Here is a 27686-nt window from a genome sequence, read left to right as displayed (position 1 = left end):
GGTTTTATGTGTTGAGCAGATTCACATTTATGATTCTTAACTTGGTCCCAAGTCATGACAACACAATGTATTTCTTTATTTTTTTAATTTGTTTTACAACAGTTATCACAATGTTTTCCTGTCTGCTTACCTGATTTCATACTTGTATTCTTGTAGCCTATGCTGGTGCTCCTGCACAGTAGAGGAATCTGGGTCAGCATGACGCATGTTTACTAGCTGTTCTTCAAGAGTTTTTACAGCACCTCTCAAAGCTTTTAACTGCAAAGCAAAAAGATCAATATCGCACAAATTTAGATCAGAAAAGGTTAACCTATGGTTATGGTAGCGAGGAGTCAGGGAGATGAGAACATGTTGGTCACTACCCAGGTACAGTAGAACGAATGCGAGACGTCTCACCCCGAAATCTATTCGCCCCAAAAAAGTTCACCCAATACACGTTACATACCACTACCAGTTCGCCCCAATACACGTACATACCACTACCAGTTCGCCCCAATTGACTCACCGTGTAAACGTTGCCGTAGCGTGCGCATAGTTGTGCACGCGATCAATGCCAACACAGTACGACCAATCATAAAAATTCCGTCAGGGGGATCATTGTAGGCTTATTAAAACACTCAATTTCTCGCCGTGAATCTCTCTTTTTAGTGCTTTTACGCTATTTTTTTACCACGAAAATCTAATTTTGTGCCGCATGTTTGCAGAATTCAACAACCATTTCCACAACTATCTCATCAGTGATAAGCCGTAAGTTTGACCTGATTTTCCGCCGGGATTTTCCAGTCTGAGTTACAAAAGCGGACCATTTTCTGGCACATCCAAGTATTATCCTTTATTTTATTTACTACTCAATTCATTTAGGATATTGACCTTTTATAGCTGATTTATGACGACAATTAGGCCTATTTGTAATTTTTGGTACACCGGACGGCTCATTTTGTTTATGTCGAAATTCATGTCCAAATAATGTAAATACCAATACCGCCCTCTATATCAATATATTTTTGGGGAATGGCATAAATCTCGCTATGTCTTTTCTATTTTGCTACCTTCTCTTTTTCATTTTCATATCCCCCCCTTTTTTTTTTTTTTTTTTTTTTTTTTTCTTTTTTTATGATGACCTTTTAGAATATATAAATATATATATATATATATAATTTCAACATAAAAGTAACGTTTTTCCATTTCCTTTCGATTCTTCGAGGGGTGTGTTCGTGAAGATGTGTGTTGTGTATGGGGGTGAGGTGGGGTGTATGTAAGTGTGGGGGAGTGTGTGTGCGGGAGTGGATGTAGAGAGAACAAATAAACAACCCAAGGTCAATGAGAACGATCTTCGAATATGGCCATGTGTGTTCAATACTGCTCATGAAAGTGTGCGTTCTGTGGGGGGTGCAGCGGCGTAGATTTCCTTTTGACATGAGGGGGGGTGGGGAGTTGGGAAAACATTCTTGGAAGTATAGTCAACCCAGTTTTTGCCCTCTATCTGTATTTGAATAGCACTGCAATCTGTCTAATCTGTTTAACATGCTTAAACGGCCTGTATGTATAATATAGCTTGTTTGTACATTTTAAAACTGAGACTCAAATTTACTGAAGTCACTTAATCTTTTCATCAATAGAAATATATTCAATAATTATTTCATTACGGTTATTTAAACATAATACTTTTAATCGAAATGTGTCTTTTCTACTTAAAATTAAAGGCTATTTTAAAAGAGTGACAAGCTCTTTCTTCATTTGCAAGGACTACTAAAGCATGCCCCTATCTGAAGAAAAAAAATTGAAAATAATATCACATCTTATTTATTTGTGGCATTCGACCAAACTTTGCTCTTTTTCAAAAATGAAAATTGTAATTTTTGGTCATTTTCGACTAAAATTTGTTTTGTCCGTTACATGCCAACAGGCCAAATGCAACTTTTTAAACATCCTTTTTAAATGTCCCCCTAAACCATTTCCATGCTAAAAGAATCAAGGATTTCTATTTTATTTGAGTTTGTCCTAATATTTAAAATTTTGCTTGACACTAACAGACCCCCAGTCTTAAATAACATTCTGTTATGTAGCACGTTTTCAAAAATGATTCTGAATGTAAAGCGTTTTATAATACCAAATATTTAAACGCTTCAAGTAAAATATTTTGTGTTTGCTGCGGGGTAAACTTCTGTACATGTTTAAAAGATGTAGGCCTGTAATAATAAGTATGCATATCTATATAAGAGACCCGTTTGCCGTCCGTAGCTAATGTAAAACATTATATAACCCGACATGGCGTTTCCTGAAAAAAACAACCACCAAGCATTTTGTGTTTGCTTTCTTTAACATGTTTAAACGATGTAGGTTTATAATATTAAAGAGATCCGTTTATCGCAACTTACATCTTGAAGAATCAAACAAAATCTGAAATTCGTAAATACAGCAACAATACTCCATATAATAGCAATGGTTCATGATGTGTATAGCATATACGCCCCCCCCATCATGCAATGATATGCATATTAATATATGTAAGTTTAATAGGCCTATAGCTATGTGCACGATGTTCCAAATTGTATTATTATTATATTTGTATTATTCTAGTCATTATTGTTATTATATATTTTGTATATTTTTGTATGAGAATAAACAAACTATGAAACTAAAACTATGAAACAACTTATTTTTATCAATGCTTCACCAATTTCCAACTCTGCAAATTGTCTGTCAATCCACATGATTGACATAATAAGAGAATTTAATCCCCTATAATTATAATCAGTTATCGCAATTATTATATTTCGGCATACAGGATAATAATTACCCTAATTATACCGAAAAAGGATGTGTCGGTGTGTTTGAAGTTGAATATATGTCAATCATATATTACTTGTTCAGCAATGAAAGAAAGACAGAAAGAAAGGAAGAAAAAAAGGACACAAAAAAAAAGAAAGAAAGAAAGAAAAAAAGAAAGAAAGAAAGAAAGAAAGAAAGAAAGAAAGAAAAAAAAAAAAAAAAAAAGAACACAAAAGAAAAGAAAAAAACAAAAAAAAAAAGCAAGAAAGAAAGAAAGAAAAAAAGAAAGAAAGAAAGGGTTTCAGTGTTTCAGAGAGCAATATATAAAGGGTTTAAAATTACAATCCTATAAGTGATTTTTTCAAAATTATGCCTTCATATAGTTATAGTTTGAAAGTCAGATAAAGTTAATTATTATTATATTTGTATTATTCTAGTCATTATTGTTATTATATATTTTGTATATTTTTGTATGAGAATAAATAAACTATGAAACTGAAACTATGAAACAACTTATTTTTATCAATGCTTCACCAATTTCCAACTCTGCAAATTGTCTGTCAATCCACATGATTGACATAATAAGAGAATTTAATCCCCTATAATTATAATCAGTTATCGCAATTATTATATTTCGGCATACAGGATAATAATTACCCTAATTATACAGAAAAAGGACGTGTCGGTGTGTTTGAAGTTGAATATATGTCAATCATATATTACTTGTTCAGCAATGAAAGAAAGACAGAAAGAAAGGAAGAAAAAAGGAAACAAAAGAAAAGAAAGAAAAAAAAAAGAAAGAAAGAAAGAGAGAGAGAGAGAGAGAATAAAACAGGAATCAAGGAAGGAAAGATAAAGAAAGACAGAAAGGAAGAAAAAGGAAACAACAGAAAAAAAAAGAAAGAAAGAAAGAAAACGAATAAAAGAAAGAAAGAAAGAAAAGAGAAAGAAAGAAAAAGAAAGAGAGAGAGAGAGAGAAAAAACATGAATCAAGGAAGGAAAGATAAAGAAAGAAAAAAAAGAAAGTAAGAAAGAAAGGAAGAAAGAAAAAGAAAGGAGAAAGGAAGTAAAAGGAAGCGACAGAAAGAAAGAGAAAGAAAGAAAAAAAGGAAAGCGAAATTTATATCAGTTATTGCAATTTATATTTCGCATACAGGATAATAATTACCCTAATTATACCGAAAAAGGACGATGTCGGTGTGTTTGAAGTTGAAAATATGTCAATCATATATTACTTGTAATGAAAGAAAGACAGAAAGAAAGAAGAAAGGAAGAAAAAGGAAAAGAAAGAAAGAAAGAAAGAAGTGGCCACTACTGTAAAGCGTTTACAAGTTTTTTCGTGAATCGTCAATCAACATTGTGAATTTTTTATAGTCTTTATCGCCAGTCGTTTAGTATTCTTTAATTATCCTCTTTATTATAAATATAATTTAAATACCGCACTAAAATCAAAAGATAAAATATGACATTTGCGAATGCCATATCAACATCCACAGCCATAATGGACATGGAATATGATTGGACCAACTCGGTCTTGGACTGTCCAATGACATGACTTATTGATGAACTAATTCTTTCATGAGCAACCCAAAAAACTGTCGAATGCCGTCACAATGACTCACCGTGAAGTAAGCCGCAATCCACAAACAGTAAATACGTTAACATGTGATCAGAATTGTTTTAATCCGCTCAGTGAATTGTGCGAGGGAAACTTGAATGCGCATTTATCTCATCTCGCTGGATCATTTTGCAATGTGATCATCCCCACTATTATCCCACATAACCTAATCCTACAAAGGGTAAACCGTAATCCATAACTCATTATAAACACATAGCTATACTCCCTATTCGTTGTGAATTGTGTATAATATTATAAATCTTCATAATTATATTTAAATTATGAAAGAGAGAAATACGTGAATCGTCAATCAACCAGGCGTGTAGTACCGAGTTTAATTATTCTCTTTATCATAATTAATATAATTTAAATAGCGCATTAAGGGCGTACTACACCCATATATTGGTTTGATTGGTCTAAATAAATATTTTTTCATTTATAGCTAGGCGATATATGCACGGATCATGTGAAATAAAAAAAATATGAAAAAAAGAAGAAAAAAAGTGCTTTTAAACAATTGTAGTAAGTCATTTTAGCCCTATATATATTTTGTTTACTGTATCCTAGTTACTCAGATGCGTGTTTCATAACAAACCATGATTTATTCTATTCAGCATGTTCAAGTAGGGTACATGAATAGAATACATTAAATCCTTTGTTATACTCTCTATAGAAAATCTAGTGGTGCATGCAAAATATATAAACACTTACACAATGGATGTATAGTCATTAGTCAATAATATTATAATGTGTTGTTAGGAGAAGAAAAGGCTATTAGGTCACCGTATGTCAGGTTATAGGTCAATTGGTTCAGGTCAAATTTAAGCATCAATTTTGAATACACATGTGAGAGTTTGTGATATCATAATGAGGAATAATTTTGATATTCTGTCTTTAACTGGATATATATCGAGAAGTGCAAGGTGGATATACTAATATACCTTGGGATGTAAATGGTGAGTACAATTTAGAATGCCTAGTTGCGATGGATTTCACAAATAAATATAAAATAGTTACCAAAATCACAAACGTTAAGCTTACGGAAAACTACCCAATATGGTGGTATAGGTGACAAGAAATACAATTTTTTTCAACATTGCTGTAGTATGGTTGTGGTAACCTGTTACCTGTGGCTTAATTAAGTTTCAGTGAAATAATGTCGCAAGTTAAAAATACAAAATATAGCTCAACATTGAAAATAGAAGCATTTTAACCAGTTCCTTTTTGATAGTTGTGGAGCACCAAGTTCATGAAGTCATAAAAGAAATCAGGAACCACTTATTCCCATTTTACATATCAACTTTATTTCCCTAACGTGTTAGCAACACATATCCAAAATTTTAACGAAATCCGTTGATAGTAAGCTTTCCAAAATGAAGTGAATTTAAATCATCAGTGATGTACCACCTTTTGGCTTCTACTTTTAAAAGCATGTAAGCTACGTTGATACCGATGCCACCAATAAAACGAGAAGATTTGCCCTTCATTTTGCATACCACTTTGTCCATTTTTTGTTTGTAATTTCTTCACAAAATGCAAAAAAATGCAAAAAAAAAAATCAATGGGTGTAGTACCCCCTTAAAATGAAAAGATAAAGCAGATCTTAAACATTACAGATCTGTAAACCATTGTAAATTTGACAAAGTTCTGAAAGCTTCTGAAATATTAGTTATTTTGATGTCAGTATTTCAGAAAGCAATATACAATCCTGTTTTTGACCCTGTTCACATTATAAAAAAGCTTATTATAAATATATTTTATATCATTATTATTAGCTATTATTTAGACACACAGGTTGGGTAAATAACAAAAAATTGGTAATTTTTCGTCTCAGATTTTGCCGAAAGGTGGGGTGACACACATCCTCCTGTCCCCGGGATTGGCGCCCATGACCTTACCTGTACACAGGGTCTTAAATTGAAATATAAATTTATTTATTTATTCGAACATTTACATCAGCGGCACACGCCTACCCGACGGTGCGTTCATACAAAACATATAATAAGCAAAGTTAAGATGAATACACAAAAAATATACACAAGAAAAAGCCCTTACTTTAACCCTATCAAGCATTCAAACGCACACCATAGTCTTTATTACCAGTCGTTTTGTACCGAATTTGTACTACCTCATATTGACTATTGCTGCCCAATTTGGTCTACTGCTGCTGATAAGCATGTTAATAAAATCCAAATCCTCCATAATCATGTTGCTAGAGTAACATTAAGGTGTAAAGTACGGGACAAACATGTTAGTGCAATATACGATGAACTGAAATGGATGACTGTAAGACAACGTGCTGACTATTTTACTTTAACTCTTATTTACAGATGTGTACATGGTCTTGCCTCGGATTACCTGGCGCATAACATCGTTAATAGCATGAAAACCCACAGTTATGGTACAAGATCCATGAGTTCAAATAACATCTATATTGGACGAGCAGAACTGACTGGGGAAGGCGTACTTTCAGGAAACACGGGCAGGACTGTGGAATCATCTTCCTTGCCATATCAAACATTCAACCAGTATACAGGTATTTAAAAAGAACTTGAAGGCCTTTATACTTGACTCAGGTTCATGAATTTTCATTTATTTTTAAATAATTATTTTTATTTGTTTTTTAATCTATTTATTTATTTTCCTTGGGTGGGGGTGTGGGGGGGGGGGCTGAGTGAACAGGTGATGTCTGTATGGGCGTACGGATATTGCGGGGGTGTGAAGGACTTGTGTGCATTTTTTGGGTGTGTGTTGAGCCTTGGTTGTGAATGATGAACGTTAGTGGGGTGTCAATGAAGGTGTGTCAGGTATGTCGTGGGGTGTGTATAGCAAAGTGTTGTGTTTGTGTGCGGATATTGTATGTTTTTTGGCTTAGTGTGTGTTGTGACAGGGGCGTGTATTTGGTGCTCTGAGGGGGGTGTGTAATGTGTGTGGTAGATGTATATTTGGTGCTCCGTTGTCTTGGGGTTGGAGAGGTTGGTATGTGTCAGGGTGCATGTGTATTTTATCGGGTATGAAGTGAAGAGTGATTGTATCCGTTTTATTTTTTGTCTGGGTGCTATAATATATTTTTGTTAAATGATTTGTGTATTGGTGTATGATATTTGTATCCCTTTGGTGCTACTTAATTTGTTATGTGCTTTTAAAAAATACTATATCTTTTAATGCCTATTTATAATGTATTTATAATGTAACTTTGTAACCTTATTTGTACTTGTATTTTCTTGATGTCATGTACAGAGGGCCCTTGTGTAAAGCAGTGCTGGATCACTGATCTTGGCTACCCTCTTTAAATATGTCTGAAATAAAAATAAAAATAAATAAAAAATAAGTATTCTCTCTATATAATATCGCATTCAAATAAAAAGAAAAAACATAACTTTTGCGAATGCCAACACCCATAGCCATAATGGACATGGAATATGATTGGACCAACTCGACCTAGGACTGCCCAATGACATCATATCGTGAAAGTTACTACTGTTTCCAGGGTCACTTGTTAATCTTGAAATATATCCCTTGCAATATCAGGTGATCATATCCCCTATAAATCGATCGTTTGTTCGACTTGAACCAATTTTCAATTCATTATTAATTAATTGATATTTACTTTCAATATATCTTTATGTGAGTACAGAATAGTAGTATCATCTGCGAATACTGTAAAGTCTAATACATCTGATGTGTTGATAATATCATTTTGATAATAATCATGTCTGTGAGAAGATGATTTACGTGATTTATGTTTTAATTTATGCAGCGGGTGTAATGAATTTCAAGCAAGCTTAAAAGAATCTCGGAAGGTGTGGATTAAACACGTTGAAGGGCCTATATTATATTCAAGTTTATTATTTTGATATTGCATGATCAGTGTGTGATAAAGACAATATGTGAGATAGTTAAAAGGCATTGCCATAGGCTACTAGTATTTAAATGTAATTGTATATATTCTTTAAACATGATAAATGATATTAGGATAAAACAACTTTTAAAAGCACATGCTATTATTTCATCGCAACCTTAAGGGCTGGGGTATGAACGTTTGGACAGTATTTATTTTGGGACAATAGAGCACATCAGACATATCGAATTGCATTCTGAATACGAATAATGTCATTCTGATATCAAATAATTTTGATTTTTTGAAATTCGCAATTTAATACACATTTCATGGCAAATCATTAAAATTGATATTTTTGATATTTAACAGTACTTGAAGTAAACTTTATAAATCTGATGATTTATACTTAAAGTGTATGTAGGTGGGATGAAAAGCCGACGATCAATTGAAAATTTTGACCTTTCGTATTGAAGATATGGATTTTTTTCCCAAAACACCAAAAAAAATTAGGTCTTTTGGGAAAAAATCTATATCTTCAATATGAAAGGTCAAAATTTTCAATTGACCGTCAGCTTTTCCTCCCTGCTACATACACTTTAAGAATATATCATTAGATTTATATAATTTACTTCCAGGACTGTTATATATCAAAAATTTGAAAAATATCAAATTTTTATAATTTGTCATAAAATTTGTATTATATTGTGATTTTCAAAAATGAAAATTATTTGATATCAGAAAGACATGCTTCCTATTCAGAATGCAATTCGATAGGTCTGAGGTGCTCTCATGTCCCACAAAAAATACTGTCGAAACGCAATAAACGCTCATTTTAGATCCCTTAATAAAGAATGTATTTACTATCACCCCTGTTATCATGGTTTATTGAATATTTTAATATTATTATTATTGTCAAAAGGCCAAGTAAAAATAAAAACATGTTTTAGGATAAAACAACAAAAGCACATATATGTTATTAATTTATCACTTCTATAATTATGCGGAATATAAAATATAGTTTTACCGTTTCAAGTTCAAAATAAAGAAAATATACATTTTAACCATCTCATGACATCCTCAACACGAGGCTTTTAATGTTCGTTAAGAAAATATATACCTACCATGCCGATTTTGAATGTTTAAGCGCCAATCAAACCATTTTTTTACATCATAGCCAGTTCTATGCCCTAAGACTCATATTTATTATGTAAAGATTCTTTTATTCGATATAGAGCCTATAATAATGTAATAAGTGCAGCCTAATACACGTATCTACCCAGGCTGTTTTCATGGGTTATTATTAAATAGGCATACTTTAATATTTATTGTCATAGGGCCTACTACATGAACTATTATTATGACTTTTTACTGTAAGGAAAAATAATAAACTTGACGCAGACAAGAATAGAAAAGAAAATGTAATATAATGCGTGTGAAATAATAATAATAATGAGGCCAAGTAAAAATAAAAACAAGGATAAAACTACTTTTTAAGCACATCATGCTATCAAAAATCACCTAGGGCCTAAGAACATGTAGCTAACATGTCAATACATCCAAACTCGCTTTGTAATCGAAGATCTCTTAATACATGTATGATTTTGTTCGGAAGGCTATTATTTTGGATAAACATGCGCTCCACTGACATGCGGGATAGTCTTCTGTTTGAAGTTTATAGAACTTATACATTTGAACCCTCTCATGATAGGCCTAATGGCTTATAAATATAAAAGTCACGATCTACCTACCGTATGCATATTTTGAATGTTTAGACGCCAATAAAACCATTTTTACATTAACTCTCACGATTCATAATTATTAGGGCTAGGCCTATAGAAAGATTCAATTATTAGAGCCTAATATACGCATACATGTATTCCCTGTTATAATGCATGTTTATTATTAAATATGTCCTGAAGAAGTCACTCCTGAAAGATTGACAGTTCTAAACTTGTCCGACGGCAAACCCGGACCCGCTAAAACCCACTAATTGTTGAATTCCTGTCGAAAAGCCTACCCCACAACTTGAATATGTTTTAATATCATTATTGTAGGCATAGGGCCTAATACTATTATTATGGATGTATAGGGCCTACCTGTTGGAAAAATATTAACAACAAACTTGGTGCAATATGTGGTTGTGTTTGTGGGGTGTGAAATAATAATCAAAACATTTTTAAAAAACGATGTATAAAAATTAATAATAATTTACAAGCACACTAAAAATACATCCATGACTGTAGGAATCCACTCGAGAGGTGACACTCTGATAGCGATGGGAGGTCGTATTGATTTTAGCATAATAAAACTGCAAACCATTGGAAGTTGTATCATCGAATGACCGCATGCACTGTATTACGATTTACACAGTGAGTCAATTGGGGCGAACTGGTAGTGGTATGTACGTGAATTGGGGCGAACTGGTAGCCATGTACGTGAATTGGGGTGAACTGGTAGTGGTATGTACGTGAATTGGGGCGAACTGGTAGTGGTATGTACTGGTGTGGGGTGAAACGTCCTGATACCAGTAGAACCACCCATCTAAGTAGGTATACTCATATTTGAGTGCTTCAAAAAGGGCTAAGTACTTGCATGCTATGTAGGTATGTAGGCTATGACATAAGGGGTAGCACCCTTTTTTATGGCCCTGAAAATCCATAAATCAAGCAAACTATAATCAAATTAAGTAATTCTTGGCCAAACTGGAACACTGTGAACGCTAGTGGCTCCGCGATAAACACACACCTAATATAGCGCGGTACAGAAAGTATACACGCGCCTTACACTGCGTACACGCTTAATATACTACATGTTCCAGTTTGGCTAAGAATTACTTAATTTGATTATAGTGAATGTGATATTTACTAATTAGTTGCTGTAACATATCGCAATAAAAATAATTTAGCCTCTGCTGACACATAAACTGCAATTACCATGCAAGCGGGGCAAACAATGACATATATGTGACACACATACTTAAAACGATTATCCGGTGATTTGCCAAAACAAAACACTCTAAAATCCATCAATTATTTATCAATTTATTATTGTTTTTCTAATACGTTATAGATAAAAAATATAACTTAGTGAACTTTTGTTTTATTTTTAATAACATTTTTCATTAATGACATCACAGACTCAGTAAAAGCAACTTCGAGATTATTCCCTGACGATTGTATTATCTACCATACCATCTGAGACCAGAGGGATGAAAAGTCTCTTCAACAAGACCTGAACAGCCTGCTATAAGTTGGGCTGAAAAATGGGGTATGAAGTTTAATGCTTCAAAATGCAATGTCATGAGAAAATCTAGAAAAAGGACACGGGGGAGTGCAAACTATACTATCTTGGGGGAACAACTTGATGGTGCACTATCACTCCCCTTTTGATCCATCATGTATGCCACCTTAATAAATAATAGCCTACCAGTATCATGTGGTCCAACTTCACAAAGGATCACAAGTACCACAGTTGAAAAGAAATTTCTTATCAACATGTCTCAAACTAAAAATTGAATATGCCGCATATTATCAATCTATCATGCATGACTATTAGTATTTCTATTCCTGTTGCCTCACAATACCCACATAGTTTCTTGTTTAAAAATCTCTATTCAACACACAAAATATGCTAATTAAATGTATAAAATTCAAGTCCATATTTTAACAATAGTTCTGGCTTTTCATGAGCCTTCAAATGGTATAGATTATTACAGTTTTTGTCGGCTACAAAATGTATAATAAATTAATAATGGGAAGAAAATTTCACAGATTTTGTTATTAGATAAAAATTTAGGCGATTCCAGGCAAATATATTATTAGTGGATTTCATTCATTTGGTATTCTTTCTCCATGAAATAGTACTATTTTGACTGCCCTGATTAGCACTTTGGTGTAAAAAAATTTTACGAGATTTTGTTTAGAATGGTGTATTTTCGGCAAATAATGTATTTTTTCAGTTTTGCTGCTCTTAATCAGTTTTTAGCTAAATCTCTCATTATCAATCATGCAATTATTTCCGACAAGAAATGATGATATACTATAATTTCCAGGTTAAGTAATACTTATATATTTTGATGCCATGATTTTGAATTAGCTAAATAAACAGGCATCTTTGGCACCACACTTGATATAGATGAAAGCATAGTTTACTTCTTTTATGGACGGAATATATTACAATGCGTATTACATAATGGTACTCAATAGACTTGTAGTGGTGCAATATCCATGGCTATAATAATACCTTGCTCAAATGGAATAAGCAGACAAAACATGCTTCTAACAAGGCAACGAAATTGCTCATTTTCATCATGAAGTAACTGTATAATTGCTCCAAAGGTGTGAAAGAGAAGCTGCATCAAACCTTGGTTAGGCAACACCTCAAGTATGCCTTGATAGCATGTAATTCCAGTTATAAAAGAAAACACAATGTGTGAATAATATGCTTTAAATTCTAAATTGGAACACTTTAAAGCAAAAATGTGAGACGCAACACATATATGCTTTTCACAAAATAATCCATGGGGGATTAGCCCTAACTACTGATAGAATCATTACCAAGAAGGTAGATAGATTAAGACGCACAAACAACAATTCCAGAGCAACTCTAATTTCATCTCAACAAGCCAGTTCACACATCATGTTTCCCTTTCATCTTGGAACCATTTGCCCCAATCACCTGTTGACATGACAATGATTTGAGCCCTTTAAAGCCATTTTATAACATTTGCTGAGGAAGATGCCCTCAATATTTTTCAAAATTCTGTTTTTTACATAATTATAATGTACTTTATTAAACTAACATACCCTGCAAAAATCAAGACTCTAGATGCTGTAGTTTAGTCACAATCCGTGATTTTGAATAAAACACAGGAACCGCCGTTTTATTATTGCGATCGAAACACGTACTGGATGTTCATAAAAACGCCCCTCATGTCATGCAGATTTTTTCTACCTAGTCTTAAAATGTTCCATTGGGCTAGAAAACACCCTATGTAAAATTTGAAAAAAATTGAAGGTGGTCTAGGGTGGCCTCGGTGGCGTTGAAGTTGCGAGGTATTGAAATTGCCTTCTTACATACGGCAGTTATTTAAAAGCACCTTTGTTACCACAGGATAAAATAGCTGCTATTTGTTTAATTGCTTACAGTGATACTGAGTGATCATAATGGATATCAAATAGTTCCAAAATGAAAACAATATTCATGTATTAGCTTTAGAATCCTCACTTATCAACTTACAAAGGAATAGCTGCCATGTGTGCTATTTTCCAATAATGACTGTACATGTTGTTTATCCTCCTAGTTCCGTAATATTTGATGGTTTCTTGACAATGCTACAGGTTTAAATGATATTTATTTCTACAAATACACATAAATAAGGTATTCCTATTGCTAAGAACCATTCATTTATATTATACGTTCCAGCTATGGTCACATAATGGTGACACCTGGTGACGTCATGCTGGATAAATTCCATTCACTGTGAGAGGAGGTTCGTGAATGTGAATGCAATCACAGATACTTAAAGGAGTATATCGTGATCCTAGCATCCTCTTTTTATGACATTTTTCAGTACATATCCACGAAAAAAGCATATTCCCAAAATTTCAGTTGATTCCGATTTTGTGTTTGCGAGTTATGCATGATTATGTGTATTACACTTCTCCATAGACAATACGTTGTCATTTCGTTCTGGTGCACCAGAACGAAATTCAAATTTCGCGATATCTTTGCTAAACTAATTAATCTGCAAGAAATATTTTGTACATAAACATTATGTAGCCAGAGTATTCCAGTGATATAAAAATCTCAACTTTTTTTGAGAAAAGGGGGGGGGGGGATGATGCTGTGGATCACGAAATGCCCTTTTAAATTTAAGTATATCTGTGATGCAATGGAGCAAATAAATCTGAAATCAATACAGCATTAGTTTGCTTAGAATTGAACAGGGCACTCTTCTAGGAGCAGTGGCGTAGCCAGGCCCCCCTCCCCAGTTTTTATGGAACTGTTACAATATGGCTTTAAGCAAGCTATTTTGGAAGTGAAACCAACCTCAACGACAACCAGAAGCAAACATTAACATCCTACACTCTCGTCAGCCTTGTGTTACACTTCCACAAGGGCATAAAATGTTTAGTTTGTGAGTCCCGATAAATGACATTGTAATTTGGAGAAATAATGCAAATGATCAAAATTGGACAATTTGCATTATTATTCAAGTTGCTCATATTGTATCAGTCCTATTTCATTCTGAGTGCTCTGCTTTCTATGTGAGGTGAATTTTACTATGATCGGCTCTTAATAGGCAAGAATTATTTGTTTTTTGTTACTGCGCGAGCCAATAAAGTCCCAACGTACGCTCGTACAAATTCACAAAAGCATGCATCTGTCACACAATACGCAAAGTGCAGTTGGCGCTGCACCCAGCTATGTATACACCATTCTATATCAATCCATTATGTCCTGCCTATTACGAGCTGTTCAGAGTATAGCTACTTGTTTCTTAAACCTTAGCCCTTACAGAAAATATAATGACATAACTTCCCTCACTTGGACAAGACACACTTTGGAAGGACAGCTATTCACATTACACAAAATAAAAAAAAAAAAAAAGAGATTATTTCCTCAAACTGAAAGTGCAAATGCTGATTTTACAAGTTTGTGTTCCTTTGTACCTTTTCTGTAAGATAATGAGCAACGTCTTTCTGTTTCCTCTTCAAGTACTGATCATACATCTGTCTTAGCCTTGATGCAAGCACATGCTCCTTGCTAAATAATGAGTGATGTGTGAAGATAAGTGTGTTGACATCAACATCCAACTGGTATCGACCCCCAAGTTCATCTCCAAGTCCATCAATGTACCAGTTGTCAAATTCTGACACAATGGCCTACAAATACAAAATTAATATTCATAAAATCCAAATATCCTGGACGATCCATAAACACGTAAGAGGTTTAGCATCCTCTTTTTACGGTATGGTTCAATAAATCTACAAGAATTTGAAAATACTCCATACAACAGCCTTTTTATACCAAATGCTGGCCTTTAGAAAATTTTCAAAAAAACAATTAAAAATACTAATCACAGAGATCCTAAGTTTTTGTTTTAATTTCTTATTAGATAGTAACTCTCTCTCCGCCATCTGGTGTCATTTCTCCAGTTGCATGATAATGGGGCACGACAAAAACGGCATTCGAAAATGCAACAAAATGGTCAAATTTGACCTTTGACCTGTATTACCTCTCTGTGTGCCAAGAAGTTCCTACAATTTTATATGTGCATTTGTTTCAGGGCTTGGTGTTCTTTCATGTGGACTTGTTATGTTTATGGGATCTTAATAGCGCTTTGAGGTATAAGACCATAAAAATGGCACAAGGGCACTTTTCATCAAAGATCTAAGCCACAATAACCTCATGCTGATGCACTAACAAGATCCCACATTTTTTTCCCAATTTTGTTATAAGACCAACTGAAGGTTTCAAAATCTGTTTTACTTTCATTGCCTAACAGATCCCAAGAAACAGCTCCCAAAGACAGGACAGACAGAAAGGTGGTTACTACTCCTGATTCCAGAAAAATACAGCACTAATTTTTTGGCATTAAAAAAATATTATCTTGTTTTTCCAAATGAAACACAACCAAAATCCTTTAGTTAGTTCTAATTGGCAATTAAGCCCAAAAACGTATGCTTTTGGCCCTTATCTCCAAAAATTGACCAAACATTCAAATTTGACTTTCATTGCCAGTTAGAGCTAACTAAGTGATTAGGATTTAGCTATGTTTCATTTGGCAGAACAGGATAATATTTGTTTCATCTAAAAAAAATTAGTGCTGTATTTTTCTGAAATACGGAGCAGGACTCTTTCTGGACAGAGTTTATGTGAGACAAAAAAATGCGGGGGTGACTCTTTCATCTCTCAATTTATTGATATTTCTGGTCTTTGATATCTTTAGAAAACATATTTTTAAGAATTGGTATGAAAATCATGGCATGAAAGTGTTTTTTAGCAATTTAAGATTGGTAGTCATGAAGGCTTTTTCCTCAATAATCAATTATGTTGACATCTCGATAAATGTCAACTTTGAAAAAATATGAAAACTTTACAACTGAATGTCCATTTTTTTAAATGTGCAACGAATGATTAACTCTTTTTCATAATACATTAGAACCCAGATGTTGATCTGTGCCAAGTTTCACCTCATTTTACCAGAATGCATCACTTATAAAGTTGTCAAACTATTACAGGCCCAATGAATAAAGGTGAAGAAAGTTACCTTTTTGTAGACAGTTTGCAGTGCAGGTTCTCTTTCTTCATTTGGCACAACTCTTGGTCTAGAAGGCATGTCTTTGAGTGGGTCTGGAAGTGCTTTTATAAGACCATCAGCACCAAACCATTGTGACCCCTGCAATGCAAACATAAGTGATATTTTTTTGTTGGAGACCACAACTCATAACCTGTGAATCTTTTCAAAGTGAAATATTAAAATGAAATCCAATTTATGTGCTGTGCATTTGGTATCACATTTGAGTTTCCCTAAAGTTGTTGCTAATATTGCGACCCTTTGAATGAAAAAGGCATATAACAGGTCTTTACAACTTGTTGGGCTCATCAATATGGTATGTCAATCAAGTTCAATTGGAACTTCACCACGGTATAATGTGAAAATGAAGCAATAGTATTGTGCAATGTAAAGTGAAAAACTGGGCCACTGTATTTGATGTCAAACCCCTGTACAACCAACCTTGTCATCTCTGTTGAGAAGCCTGTGTTCCATGAGGTTCCTATTCCGTTGTGATACACTAGGTTTGACTCCTACATAGAAACCCTCATCTTCCAGGTACCGTGGCTCAGCTTCCGCAGGACCTTTTTCCTTCACATTAACTGTTTAAATTTAAAATTCACAACATATATTATTTTTATAATTCAACATGAAATTATCACATACATAAAGTAAACTAGAATTATGCGGTTCGTTATTAAGGTGGTTCCCACACTAAGCTGTACAAATAACAAAGGTTTATAAATACATGTAATATGTAATATGCAAATAAGCTCATTAATATTCATAAATATGCATCAGGCCACCATATCAAATCCCCAAACCAAGTTTGATATAAAATTGGATCGATTGAGCCCATATTTATTGGTCAAGCTATGAGTTTTAAAATATTGGGCGAGATGTAGTTGAGTCCAATATTTCAAAACTCATAGCCAGACCAATAAATTGGGCATAAAGCATCCAATTTTATCATTATTATGTGTTGGATCCAACATTTTTTGCACACTTGGATTCACCAAAACAAAATAATGAAGTTGATCGGTCTTTGCAATTACCCTGCAGAGTGGATTAAAGAAAATGTGGGCAAAGTATGTAAATCAGCTCATTAATATTCATAAATAAATTCACAAATAACATGACACAAAATTATATAGCACATCGGGCCACCATATCCAATCACCATACAAAGTTTGAAGTTATTGTGTTGTAGCTGCACAGTGGAATAATGAATTTGCTTCCACGCTGAACAGCCAGCCAGCCAGGCAGCCAAACAAATTAAAGAACCAGACAGACAACCATTTGGATGATAACATAAGCCCCATATATATGTGTTGGATCAAAAAATGTGAATTGTGTATAAATTGCCTAAAAGTGAAAAAGAAGTAAAAAGGTATCATATGGAATTTTATCTTGCGATATGGTTTGCAGGTTTGGCGATTTTTCTTGGAAACAACGATTATTTTAACATTCAATAAAAATATAGTGTCAGTTGAAACAAGCCCCAGGCTTTTTATTTTAATACCACACTTTATATCATTCCACACTTTTTACCCACAATGTTTAAACCCCCACACTTTTATTGATTTTCTGAATTTCAAAGTGGCCATGCTTTAAAAAGCATGGACTGCCAACTATAATTATGAACTACCATGCGCATTAGGGTGGGCCAAAAAACACTTTTTTTCTCGAATCGACTTGGAACTCTTGGAGAATTTTACTGGGGTACATACTAGTATTGTGCTGAAATATCAGTAATATTGGAGCATGTTTCGCCCAGGCAGTAGATTTTCACAAAATCACTACTTTTTTGCCATATGTTACTGTATAACTCTATATAGAAATCAGTAGAAACAATCTGGGAAAAGTAGGCATTCAGATGCCACCCTAACCAATATTAAACATTTTGGATAGTTTGTTTGGACCCTCTAGAACATCACCAAATAGCAAGCCGTCTCCAATTGGTTACCATTATTTTTGCTAAAGACATGCATGTAAGTCAAATATTAATGATATTTGAGTTGCTATATTAAGGGGTAGGGGTACCATTATGGAGAATTTCCCCGGTTCTACTCAGTCAAATTTCACAAATGCGGTATTGTTGCACAGATATGAACTGCAGCATTGCCAAAAATAAATGCTATATGATTTTCGGTTATCCATGTTTTGACCAGAGGTCAAAAGGTCACACAGCCTTGAAAATTCCTACATATCAGGGGTCACATGACCCTTTTAACCCCTGGTCATGAGCTGCACTAAATTCATATCTCATGTATTGTTTGTACTTTTTCAGTTCATATCTACCCAACAAGACCAAGAATGTGAAATTTGACTCAGTAGAACTGGGGAAATGCTCCATAATGCTACCCCTACCCCTTAATTTAGCAACTCAAATATCATCAATATTTAACTAAATACAGGTCTCTAGCAAAAAATAATGGTAACCAATTGGAGACTGCTTGCTATTTGGTGATGTTCTGGAGGTCTAAACAAACTACCCAAATTGTATATATTGGCTATGATGTCATCTCAATGCCTACTTTTCCCAGGTTGTTTCTACTGATTTCTCTATATAGAGTTATACAGTAAGAAATGGCAAATAAGTAGGGATTTTTTGAAAATCTACTGCCTGGGCGAAAGCTGTTCCGATCTTACTGATATTTTAGCACAATAGTAGTATGTACCCTAGTAAAATTCTCCGAGAGTTCCAAGTCGATCCGAGAAAAAAGGTGTTTTTCGGCCCACCCTAATGCGCATCCTCATGGTACAATGAATGTCAAATGAGAATTGCTGTACTGCTGGACCTGGCTGCAACATGCCTCTCTGTGTGACACTCTTTGGACTGCCATACCTTGACTTCCTTAAATATCCACAGTAAACCAAATTAAACTTACTATACTCAGTACTTGGTACAAAATAATATCCCTTCTCTGCTTCCTGCCTATATCTCCATGGCATGTATTCAGCAGATCTCATGCTGGATGGGTGATCCTTCCAATCATCTTGATACAAGAAATGTTCTGATAACAATGGTGTCTCATCCTCTTCTTTATCCTCATCCTTTTTCTCTTCTTCATCTCTAGTAGACTTTGGCTGTGCCTCTTCTTCCCTTGGTGAGCTTGGTCCTGGTTGGTCTCCTGCTGCAACTTTCTCTGGCTCTTCAGGTTCTGGATCAAAGTTTCTAGTAAAGAAGTCATAAGCTTCCTCAGATGTAGGAATATGTGATGTTTTGGCTTTGACTGCCTTAAAAGCAACTTTCCATCTGCTCTTTGCAGCAATTGATTCCTGCATGAAAATAATTATCAGTGGAAAATTAATAATCTTGAGTTGTAAAGATTAAGCAACTGTTCAAAGACTTCTTTGACAGAAGATGATTTTTGTCCTGATTTTGAACTGATACAATGACAATCAGAAACCACAATAATTTGAAACTAACCCCCCCCAAAAAAAAAACACCTGCATATCTCCATACAAGGTTAAACACCAATACACCCATCTCAACAGCAATGAATATTATTATATAATGTTAAACTCTGGGTTGTAGTATAATTATGTAACAAAGATCATTACAAAAAGCTTAACATCCTACAGCAACAGGAACTGTTAGTGATCAGCAGGTGAAGTTCCATACACAATTTTTTGGATCAAGGTGACTAATCCAAATGGTTGGGCCTTTAATTCGTGTTATCTGGACAGTAAGTTTGTTTGTACTAGTACAATTAATAATAAGATACAATCCTGGATCATACCTTCACTTCTTGAATGAATATATAAATGGTTACATGTGTCTACATACCTGTAACATTTTATCTTCTTCTATTTCTTCTTTAGTTAATATAGTTGACTCATCAAACCTAGTGATTGTATCCCTCGCTCTCATTCCTCGTAATTTTCTTGCAGGGAAATCTCGGTCTGGATCCTTCTCTACTTCCTCCCTCATAGTCTCTTCTGCTTTCTCTTTGGTTTGCAGCATCTTCTTCTTGATACGTTCCCGAATAGAAGCATTCAAGTTGCCAGGAGCTTTCTCAGATACCATACCTGTTTTAACTGACATAATTGCATCTTCCATACTCATAGGCTCTGTATAGAATAAACAATGCCAAGGTAATGCATGCAAACAATGATGTAGCAAACTGAACCCAACTTATAACATTACACTAGATTTAAGGAGGCTGTGTACTCTCAGACATGTATGTAGTAAAAGTGCCATAACTTTGCAAATATTCATAAGACATATAAAAGTATACATTTTTATAAAGGCAAGACATCAATAAATCTCAATATAAATACAGATTTGGTGTAAAAACAACAATTATGAAGAAAATCACAAAAAAGTGAATTTTTGGCAATTTTTGTTCGGTACATCATAACAAAAAACACTCATTCCAAAAATTTTTGTTTTGTTTTTTTCTTAGTCTTGAGGCACCATTCCAAAAACGTTTTTTTTTTAGTTTTTTGATATTGGCCTTATTTTTTGAGATATTGACCATGTAATGCATCAAAATGAACTTTTTAAAATTCACAAACGCCTATTTGCACAAAATGATGCCTAAAATCGGAAATAGACCAAAATATAAATGAGAAAACTGTTTCTTAAGTCAATCATGCTTTTTATGATGAGCATAATTGCTTACCTGTAGATGCTGTATTTATTGAGTTATCGCAGTACCTAAATCGTCATTTTACCAAAAAATGAACATTGAAATAGAGGCCGTTGAAGTTTAAAGTGGTCACATTTTGCACTTTGATCAAAGCTCACAGGAGAATGCGGCATTTTTTGTTTTTCTACCTTACATTACGTGAACATCGGGTAAATCCACAGCCCCTTGAGAAGTTTGGGCGAAATCTATTCATATCTTGATGTTTAAATCGGGGGGAAGAATGCGTAGCGTATCTGTGCGTTAACTTGCGACTACAAAACGCAATGTGTTGTTGCACGTGTGTACCCAGATGGTACAACAAAGATTTTCTTTCTTCTTAAATTGTGGAAACGAGTGAAATAGTGAAATAAAATCCATAAAATAGAGCAGTTAGAGTTAACAAATCTAGATTTTCTTTCCATGTATTTATAAAAAACATAACAAAGTAAATACGTTTCAAAAAAGCTCAATTTCGCGAAAGAAACAATGTCTAGAGTACACAGCCACGTTAACTGAGGCAGGAAAACTTGCAGTCCGTATATAGCAAATTCCTTTTCCATGCAGACACTTAGAATCTGCATAACTCCTTCAAGTTGTAATGTGCAGCTTCAGTTTTAGGCCACTATTTTGGCCATGTTTTTGTCCCAGTACAGTTATTTTAGTAGCAGGTCAATAGGCCCACTCTCCTGCAGCTTGTCACAGGATGCCAATTCTTCATGTTCCTGTTCTTTAGACTCCCCAAATCAGCAGCATCCAGTTCTTCAAGACTCACTTTTTACATGCTCTAAAAATCTTCATCTTCCTCTCTATTAACAATACTGTGAAGGCAAACTGAATTTTTAAAGCTGCACATCATCCAATTTGCTATCATTTTAGTTTCAAAGATTAAATTTTCTACTCAATAATCAGTAATTCTAAGCCATTACTTTTACAGACACAACTGGTAGTTGTGTGGTAGTCTATAAAAGTAAAAGACACAACTGGTAGTTCCAAATCCACTACTCAAGACCTACAAACATCTGTGAAAATTGACCACAATGTCTAGTTGAGTGGTAGCACTGCTCCCGAATGAGATACTAACCTTTACTTTTCTTCCCTTTCCTCTTGGCTGGAGTGGGTTTAGCACCTTTGTCACTACTTTTAACTCTTCCTTCTTCTGCTTCTACAATAGTTTCTGGTATTGTAGGGATTTCTTCTATATCCCTGGATGTTGCTTTGGGTTTCCTCTTTTGCCTTATAGGTTTGACATCTGTCTCCTCTGCAGGCTCAAGGGATTGAAATAGCTGCAAGAGTGGAAGCATAAATTTGTCAGATGAAGTTCAATGAGATTGGAAGGAAATTCACAATTTTTAATGATCGCTAATTACTAGGTCAGTCCAGTATTCTACTCATAATCTCAATTATTTGTATAATATACATCAACACTTTGCATCAGTTTGGAAAAATAGATAGTTACCAAATGTTATACTATTTAAAAAAATAGAGATGAGTCTTAAGTCACATACCTCTCTTCTCCTCTCTTCTCTGTCATTTTGTAATTTCTCCACCAGATTTTCGGCATCTTGTAGTTCCTCAATAGGCTATGAAAGTATTTAAGAGAATTAATACTGGATACAGAGTTATTCTTTTTTGTTAGTGTATTTTGGTTGTTTTTGCTTTGTGCTTTTACTTTTGTTATATTTTTTATATGTACGGCTGCCCATTAATTTAATGACTATTATTGGTTCATATACCTGGAATTTGCCAAACATTATATAATAACATAAACATGTTAAACATTATATAATAAAATTGGATCGATTCAGTGATTCTCATCGAATCTGAGGCCCTGTACTATCACCCTGCGATAATTCATGGGATACTCTTATACAGTCTGATAATTTGGATGTGTAACATAATATAAATATAATGTACCAGTGTGGCACATCTCAAACCAGAAAACAAATCATGGCTAACTCGCCAAATGAAATCCACCACAATCGACCAATAAATCTTGTTTTACTGATTAGCTACAGGTGAGGATTAGGTCGGAATTAAGTAGCAGGATAGTGTTAACATCAAAAAGCAAACTAAAATTGCAAAATTTGTCTTAGAGCAATATTTGGAAGCAAACGGCTACTCATCTCACAACGGTGTTGGGAGAGGTTTCAACATTTCATGGTACAATGGAGTCAATGTAAGGCCTGCCTAACCTAGCTATGACTAGGCCTAGACCCATGGTGTCATCTCAGGGAAATAGTTCTCACCATCTCTCTCATGAGCAGTCTATATTTGTATACTATTGCAATTGAGTAGCATGGCCATTTGTTGCAAAAAATTGAGAAAAAAAAAAAAAAAAACCATTTTCTGTCAGCAAATATGCCCCCTGCTCCATGGACCAACAAAATGATGTTTTTACAAAGACTACCCTGACTTAAACCAAAACCAGCAATCACTGAGGGAAGGGGATGGTTGAGCGCTCGGAAACTGGTTTCAACTAATAAGGTCTTAAATCCGAGCTAAAAGATGCAGCAATTGGCTTTTGTTTCTAATTATGACATATCTGTCTTTGTTTAGGATATACAACCTTGGGTAAGAAGAATTGGTATCTACTGTATTGTTTTTATTAAGTGCCCAGTTTTTATTAAATGCCCACCCCCAAAATTGTCCAAAATGAAAATTGAAAAAGCAATAAAATTTACCATTATTGCACTTAAAAGTGCAAATATACATGGAAAAGAATGTTAGATCATCCCTAGGTCTCACTTGATATTATAGAAAATTCATTTCTCATGATGACAAGCCATTCCTCATGCAAACAGATGCGTCTAAAATGGAATGAGTGATGTTATTTGGGTCATTTAAAAACGTACACAAAAAATTGATCCCTAATAAACGCCCACCCATCATGAAGTCTCAGGGCCCATGGGCGTTTATTAGGAACAACACGTACGGTAATTGTTTTGCTGTCTGTATGTTCTACACGCAAGTCAAGTCAAGTCAAGTCAAGTTAAACTTTATTAATCCATTTCTGGAAATTACATGCACATATGAGATCATAAAACTACATTATATTAGAGAACAAGCATTTTACAAAAACATGTATTATAAGCAAAATGAAATTCAAGGGTACTCCCTAGAAATGGAATGAAAACATACATTAACGACGGTACTTCAAGTTATGATAAAAAATAGCTTGAGGAACAAATGAGTTCAGGTACCTGTCTGTATTTGCACGCGCTGCAGTTGCATACGACCAGATTTTGAGTTATGGTGATATGACAAGCGATGGTGGAGTGGATGTTGGGGATCCTCCATCACATCGGTGAGCTTTTTCAACAAAAGATCAGTATACACTGTCTCGAAAGCCTGTCGTGGTGAGCCTATGATTTTACTAGCTTCTTTAATTACCCTTTCCACCCTCTGTCTGTCCCCTATGGTAATATTCCCTCCCCAACAAAGTAAACAATATCGCTGTCAAGTATGTTAAGACACCCGTTGATCTCAGGTATATCCATACAAGGAAATAAAACACATTAATCATATGATTTGGTAGCGTGGTTAATATTTTATTTTGATGTTAACTAGCCCATGGCTAGAATAAGAGTGTTGATCCTGTGTGTGTGTGGGCCTAAACTCTCCTCTTTTGCCTATGTGGCACTTATGAATATATGCATATTCATATGTGATGCATGGTTAGGCCTACACATCACAACAGGCATCCTCACATGCCCCTCTTATAAAAAATGAAGCTGTGTCTTCATTGAAAATTTTTAATTTGGAAGCCAAACAATAGGGGCAAAAGAATTTTGGTCTGAACAAAATAAATTTAATGTTGAATATCAGTTGTTCAGGAATTTGCATAATCTGAACATAAAAAGCAAAATGTCCGTCAATTCAGCCAATCCAATCCCATCAGCTTATTGGTAGGTTGATGATGTAAATCCAAAAGTTCAGGCAAATCCTGGTAGAATAACAGCATACAATTCAGCCACGTCTCCATCACCACACAAGATGTTAGTAGAGTCTTCATCCTCTTGGATAATGTTAGTGTCCAGCTGATCTTCTTAAAATACTCTTCTGCTCCATTAGGTAGAATAACATATATATGCTCATGCATAAATTAGTACTGGTGATCCATCCATTCTGCACCATAACTAAGTAGTAACCATGGAAGTCAGCAATAATCATGATAATGGAAGTCCATGCTGTGTTAGTAGTAACAATAATAGGCTTATCCTATTCCAAAATCATATAGTTGTTAGTCCATTCCAATCTTCTCAATTCAGCATAGATGATAAAGAAAAGTTCTTACAGATGACCAGTTCTGCAGATTGTTAGTAGACATAAATAGAACTACTTAAGTATGAAGCAACTGTAAGTAGATTCAAGTAGCTTCAAATAATTTAAGCCCCAGCTTAAACATGTTAGATGGACAGTTATATAGCAAACTCCTCTGGTAGCATATTACTGTAAAATTATGTACAGTCACAGTCACACTCCACTGGTTCCAGTTCAAAACAATATACATGAAGAAGGTGAAGAAATGCTGTTTTCTCAGCAATCATCAGTTGTAAAACGCCTCAAACCTAGCATTTGAAGTATGTTCATGTTTTCTCAACAACTTGAGAGTTCACTAATTCATGTGCATTTGTATAGCAGGATCATCCAATAAGTGTGCAGGAACACAGTATGCTTGGACATGCTGAATCTATATAGCTACACAATTATTACACATCGGGATTTGTCTACCCTCTAATACAATTAGGAACCAACCACAACTAGATTACTAAAATGAAATAAAATAAATAATCAAACTAATGTCATTTTTCCCGACATTACAATCTTTTGACAATATGCCCAATTATTGGCAAGTATTTATACTTTAATTTTGATCAACACATGCAAAATAATAAGAATATATGCTGTCATATTTGAAAATTACAATTATGTCGCATGTAATCACTCTCATACAATACCACACACTTTTCTATTCTCATAAATACATGTCATGTCCAAGTCCGTTTAACAATGTCTGTCGTATTTGTCAGTAAAATTTATACACGTGATAGACAGTCAGCATTTGTATTTTCTGATCCCTTCTTATATCTTATTTTGAAACTATATGGCTGAAGGGCCAAACTCCATCTGGTCAGTTTGCTATTTGTGGTTTTTGCCTTTTTCAGCCATTGCAAAGACCGTGGTCTGTCTCCAGTAAAATGGTTTACCATACAGATATGGGTATAGTTTCTTGGTAACTGCCCAAAACACTGCAAGACATTCCTTTTCAGTAACTGCATAGTTCTCTTCATGTGGTTTTAATTTTCTACTCAGATACTTGATTGGAAATTGTCGCCATTTTTGTCGACTTGGCACAATACTGCACCAAGTCCGCGGTCTGATGCATCAGTTTGCAGAATAAAATCCTTCTCAAAGTCAGGACTACGGAGTACTGGGTATGTGGTCAGATGTCGCTTCAACGACTGGAATGCATTTTCAGCTTCCTCTGTCCATTCCAGTATATTTGGCTGTTTCTTACGGATGAGGTCTGTCAATGGGAGAGCTAACTTAGCATAGTCAGGGATAAATTTAGCATAATATCCGCTCAGACCAATGAAAGCTCGGAGGTCCTTCTTTGTGATAGGGCGTGGAAACTCAGCCACAGCCTTCACCTTTTCAGGATCAGGTGCGATATTTCCACTCCCAATCACATGACCTAAATAACAGACACTTGTGTTTGCCAAAGTACACTTAACTGGTTTTGCTGTTAGTCCAGCTTTCAACAACTTCTCGAGCACAATTTGAACATGTTTAACATGATCTTCCCATGTGTCACTGAATATGACCAAATCATCGATATAACCTCTGGCAAATTCTTCACACCCAGTGAGAACCATATCGATAAGTCTCTGAAAAGAGGATCCACTGTTTACCATACCGAATGGCATCACTGTGTATTGAAATAAGCCAAATGGGGTGACTATCGCTGATTTTTCTTTCCTTTCCTCAGTTAAAGGGACTTGGTAATATCCACGGGTGAGATCAAGGGTAGAGATATACTTCCCGTGTGAAACTTCATCAGTTATTTCTTCAACCGGGGCATAGGATAATTGTCCACCCTGGAAAATTCATTAATTTTCCGGAAATCTCCACAAACCCTCACTTCTCCATTCTTCTTCGGCACAACTACAATTGGAGATGCATAGGCACTCATAGATGGTTCAAGTATACCCATTTCTAACAGCTTATCAAGTTCTTCCTTTACTGCAGCCTTCTTAGCATAAGGTAACCGGTATGGTTTCTGTCTAATGGGTAACTCGTTAGTAGTTTTAACATCATGTTTGATCAAATTTGTCTTTCCGGGGACATCAGAAAATACTTTAGAATACTTCTGAAGTATTTCTGTCATTTGATCCTGTTGGGAGTCTGTGATATCTTTCGAGACATCAACATCTTCCCAGTTCTGTGTTTGTGATACCGTCACAACACCAACTTCTGTATCACTTTCTTCTTCTACATCATCTTGTTGATCATCTAAGTCATTGAGTACATATTCAT

At 34.7% G+C, this 27686-nt stretch overlaps 1 protein-coding gene across 3 annotated transcripts in view; it reads right to left on the bottom strand.

Annotated features, from left to right (window-relative positions):
* LOC140165732 (coiled-coil and C2 domain-containing protein 2A-like) overlaps positions 1–27686 on the bottom strand; it is a 98011-nt gene that overhangs the window by 35137 nt on the left and 35188 nt on the right. For all 3 annotated transcript variants that reach the window (XM_072189043.1, XM_072189041.1, XM_072189042.1), the window contains exons 5-12: positions 22655–22729; positions 22231–22432; positions 20306–20589; positions 19404–19794; positions 16975–17114; positions 16507–16635; positions 14906–15118; positions 131–258 (exon numbers count right to left, since the gene is read on the bottom strand). In XM_072189043.1, the coding sequence (XP_072045144.1) occupies positions 131–258; positions 14906–15118; positions 16507–16635; positions 16975–17114; positions 19404–19794; positions 20306–20589; positions 22231–22432; positions 22655–22729 (1562 nt within the window). The remainder of the gene's footprint in view (positions 1–130; positions 259–14905; positions 15119–16506; positions 16636–16974; positions 17115–19403; positions 19795–20305; positions 20590–22230; positions 22433–22654; positions 22730–27686) is intronic.

This window comes from Amphiura filiformis, chromosome 12 (genome assembly GCF_039555335.1).
Source record: "Amphiura filiformis chromosome 12, Afil_fr2py, whole genome shotgun sequence".
Taxonomy (NCBI): Eukaryota; Metazoa; Echinodermata; class Ophiuroidea; order Amphilepidida; family Amphiuridae; genus Amphiura; species Amphiura filiformis.
The sequence above is the reverse complement of the archived record's forward strand: the minus strand, read 5'-3'. Positions and strand labels throughout refer to the sequence as shown.